At 35.0% G+C, this 4,532-nt stretch overlaps 1 protein-coding gene across 1 annotated transcript; it reads right to left on the bottom strand.

The window, feature by feature from the left end:
- Window positions 1,225-4,223, bottom strand: LOC109227441 (ACT domain-containing protein ACR11). The gene is made up of 10 exons (XM_019392608.1): window positions 3,879-4,223; window positions 3,299-3,356; window positions 3,076-3,201; window positions 2,900-2,994; window positions 2,639-2,723; window positions 2,477-2,536; window positions 2,080-2,135; window positions 1,838-1,943; window positions 1,631-1,699; window positions 1,225-1,530 (listed from the first exon to the last, which is right to left on the bottom strand). The coding sequence occupies exons 1-10, from the start codon at window positions 4,013-4,015 to the stop codon at window positions 1,468-1,470; spliced, it is 855 nt and encodes a 284-aa protein (XP_019248153.1). The 5' UTR covers window positions 4,016-4,223; the 3' UTR covers window positions 1,225-1,467.

The raw sequence follows: 4,532 nt of genomic DNA on the forward strand, positions 1-4,532 counted from the left end.
GCGAAAACTAGAATTTTTTGGCCAAACGGAGGTATTTAAATTTTAGCACATATCCCTTTCCTTACCATCAACAAACGTGTGGACCCAAAGATCAATTGGAGAAAAAGAACAACGATGATGAGGAAGGAACAGTGAGAAATAATTGTCAAAAAATATGAGAAATAATGTTCATCATTAACCAGGGCAAAGCTATAGTATATTCTTTACGGTTTTCAACCATTCCGTAGCTTTTGCTTAGATCCTAAAATATACATAAATATTTAATTTATACTTAATAACTAAGACGAACTATAAATTCAATTATAAGTTCATAACTCATAAACTTCAAAATTCTAATTTCGCCGTCAGTCATAATTTTAAAATAGAGATTAAAGAGTTTTTTGTATATGGCATCCACAACTGGAAAAGTGAATATACATTTTGCTAACATGATGGGGCTTTGGTTGTGCAATAATTCTCTTATCCATCTAACTGGGCAGTGGTCTTCATCCACACGTCACGCACCCTTTCTCTAAAGTCTAAACTAGCCTCCTTATCCTCTCCCACCACGTCATTACCTTCACATTATTCTCTTTCATTTTTACCACTTCTAAAAGAAGAAAATGATCTAAGATTTTTACAGTAATCCAGAGACATGGTAAAAGATTTTTCCATTAATTTCCAGTTAAGAGCTCACAGGCCTTATCTTCCCTTCATCTAGAGTGAAGATAAGATAGCAACTGAATATTTATTTATCCTATGATAAAGGTTTATAATGTCATTAACCGCTCATTACTGTCTTAAAAAATTGGATTGAATGCTCAAATTATTTCATAATAGCTAACACGAAAAATATCAGATCACATCAAGAACACAATCATTGTTGATTGAAGGTGAAGGAGGAAGCATGATTGATTGATATTTACACAAGATGACTCCAATTTTTTTCATTTCTCTTCAGCATTTTTGGCCTACCTGAGAGCCATACGAAAGATGGTAGCAACTACACGTGTTAATGGAGCTGATAACCAATGGTGGAGCCAGGATTTGAAATTTATGTGTTATGAACTTATCATCGAACCCATAGAACGTCTAGGTTATTGGGTTCGCAATTAAATAGTTCTATACATTTAATGAATTTTTTAATACAAATACAAGTAAGCAAAAATTATTGGGTTCGTCCGAACCTGTAAGTAGTACTCTACCTTCGCCCCTGCTGATAGCTCAAATTACAGCGACGAGTAATAACTGATAATTGGCTCATTCCTCTTCTGGAAATGTATATCATTGACGTATAGATGGTAGCAAATTTACAATGTTACTAGTGCAGTATACGTTGAAACTATGATTCCAAATTTCATGCATATTTTCTCTGTGTAAACCTTGGAATGGATCAATGCTACAAAAACTAGCAAGTTTCGTTCTTGATAATTGAAAGTGCTTGGTTAACCCTATTGACAAATTCTAACTTATTCGGCATATTTTGTATTAAAAACTTGCATCCTCAGTTGTTGGTCTCCTCAAGAAATAACGCAAGCTATTTGCAAGAACCTGCAAAGGTTTAAGATTGAAATTTGTCAAATAATTTTCTTCAAGCTACCAAAGTCTAATAACTCAAGTTGCATATTGGTTCCGCTGTAGCGTTAGTTACCTGTTGAAGGGGCTTGATCAGAGCTTTGCCATTGTAGCTGACATGAAATTTTGCCTTAGCTAGCAATCCCTGCACCAAGATAAAGTTTTGACTCATTGCTAAGCTACTGCTGCTGCTACTTATTACTTATTAGTCATTAGTTGGCACAACTACCACCTAAACAGTTTATTAGTAAATGATTTGGAAAACCTCCTGTAGTTTTCTTACCTCAGTATCGAATTCTCCAGATTCAACATCAATGTTTATGTCAGTAATGATCTTGACAAGATCAACTATCAAACCAGGTCTGTCTGCTGTCTCTACACAGAGTAAGCTGCAAAATAGACGCATTTTGCTCTTCACTTCAACTTGTCGCGTAATGGATCACTAAATGTGGTTGAATATTGAGTCCAGCAGTTAATGAATTAGCCTATGCTGATAAAATACCAATAAAAGGATGTATTCGCTACCTGCGTTCAGGACCATCATCATAGACATGGATATGGGTCGCTATGTCCACGTCAATCTGAAAATTTTCACCACAAACAACAAAGTAGTAAGATTTAAGTTACATGGTTGATATGAAAGTTAAGTAAATCAAGCCTTGGTTTCTGTATCAAAGTGTGCTAGAGAGAAAGCTATCAGTCATTACTAGCGATGCAAACACAAACAGGAAGCTAGCACAATCAGAAAATCAACCCCCCCCCTACCCCCCCCCCTCCCCCCCACACACACAAAAAAAAAAAAAAAATTTACACGCACTGACACACACATGATGTACAAAATAACCAATATAGATGTGCATATTCGTGCAATGGTGTTTGCACATATTCAAGATGCGGACAGCCTAAAAAAGCAATTAGCAACCTTCTGAAACGGTTGAAAAACACCGAAAGCTTCCCCCATAGCTAACATGGAGCTAGATTCCTGCAACAGAAAACATGCAGTAAGAAGAAACAGCTGTATATGAATCCCTCAGGAGGTACTTGATCAAGCAACTTATGCTCAACAACTTATTGAAGTTTCTACCGGGTGGTATTCCATCATATTATTGATGATCGTCAAACGGATTGCTTCAAGCAGCTCCGGATCATCGACCTTTCTACCCGTAGAACTAGAAACAAGTCCCAATAGCGAAAGAATTAGAATTTCAATCAGGGAAACAAAACCGTTAAGGCTCATAATAAAAGATTCATTTGAAAGTGTTTCCAGATATCTGGTGATTGATAGATTGCAAGGACTAAGCACGTACAAGAGAAATAGAATAGCGAATCAACAAGATAAACTTACGCTTTTGTAATGGCGAATTTGTTATGCTTCCCAGATGAATCAAGACAGACATTAGCTTTGACAACATTCAGTCCAAGATTTTTTAGTGCATTCATCTGAAATACATTAGGCAAATAAAGACCAGCACTGGCAGCAAAAGCACTTAACACTCGAATCATAAGAGAATGGATTCTTACTGTGTCAAGAAGCGCTCCAAGGCGATCCCCAAATGTAACCTCAACGACGGTTGCATCTGGATCTGAATCCAGATCAATTATGACTTTGGGTGTAGGAACTGCAGCAGTCTCATGTGGACTTCCCTCCTGCTTGTCCGATTTCGTGATTCAAAAACAAATATCTCAATTTCAGAACAAAAAATAAAATGGAACAATTATTTCAATCAGTTACTATGTTAGATACCTCCACAGCAGTAGCTGAGGATGCTTTTGGAATAAGTGTACTCCCAGCAAAAGCTAATCTGACAGGACAAAGCAGTTCATTTCAATTGTTGACTATCTAAAATTACTGAAATTCCAAGACCATATAAATTAATGAACTTTAGGAGGTTGGAAGATAAATTCAAATATCATCAAGTTCTGAAAATTGTCCTTTCCTAATTGACCAATTGATCACAAAATTAGCCAGTGGTTGAGCTAAAACCAACTACAGAACTAACTTCCTTAACATCAATCAAAGAGTAAAGCATTTATCCAGCTGCATTTCATATCTTGTGGTTAGGTTATAAACATTAGTTGCAGAGTCACAAATGTACTATAAAACATAAAAATTTGGCAGAAAATAAGATTTCAAAATTACAATTAGAGAAGCTATTAGTACTATTCCACAATTAATGCCAAGCACCATGACCAAAGCAAGAAAAACCAAGTAGTTTAGATGACAAAATTGCATTCCATTTATAAAAATGCAAATCATATCAAAACAATATGTAATGCAACTAAATAACCAAATTAAAACAAAATGTAAAAGGCAGGAGCTTTACCTCTTGGGGGTAATGCAAAGTCTCTGAACTGGATTCAAAGCTAAAGAGCCACTGAAAAAACCTGGACTTAAAATGGCTTGCTTCTCTATAACTTTTAAACTGGTGCGCATCCCACAAGAAACCATAGCCACAGCCATTTCAGTTCAATAATATCAAGAAAGAACACAGCTTTTTAAAAGAAGAAGAAGATACACTGTACTAGAAAGTATAAATTTTTATCCAGAATATTTGTGAAATATATTAGTATTAGTAGTAGAGAGGAAGGAACGAAATGAAATCAAGAAAATGAAGCTATGAGGTTGATAGTTGTTCTAGTAATATCCGCCATTCTGATGGGAAACCACCTAGGCCCTGTCTTTATTATACTAGTATTTATATATCAACAACTTGACAGGTACAAATCTGTGGACCTCTTTATGTCTTTGTTTATGCAGTTGTGCCTAACAAATCACTCCATTTTATCTTTAGATTTAATTCATATGAAGTTAAATAATAAGAAAAATGATGCGATACATCAAATATATATACGTATTTATTATTTGTACTTATATTTTTAAAAAATTACTATTTGTAGCTATATTTAAATTTTATAGCAAATTTACTTGTAGTACTGAAATAAGAGATCAATTGTTTTGAACTGAAACAAGAAACCAA

This window comes from Nicotiana attenuata, chromosome 6 (genome assembly GCF_001879085.1).
Source record: "Nicotiana attenuata strain UT chromosome 6, NIATTr2, whole genome shotgun sequence".
NCBI classification, from domain to species: domain Eukaryota; kingdom Viridiplantae; phylum Streptophyta; class Magnoliopsida; order Solanales; family Solanaceae; genus Nicotiana; species Nicotiana attenuata.

Excerpts from the sequence above, each read along its gene's own strand:
- LOC109227441 (XM_019392608.1), bottom strand. The coding sequence starts at position 4,015 with ATGGCTGTGGCTATGGTTTCTTGTGGGATGCGCACCAGTTTAAAAGTT. Across the intron at positions 2,995-3,075 it reads TTGGAGCGCTTCTTGACACA|ATGAATGCACTAAAAAATCT; the intron begins GTAAGAATCCAT and ends AATGTATTTCAG. Across the intron at positions 1,531-1,630 it reads TGATCAAGCCCCTTCAACAG|GTTCTTGCAAATAGCTTGCG; the intron begins GTAACTAACGCT and ends AAACCTTTGCAG.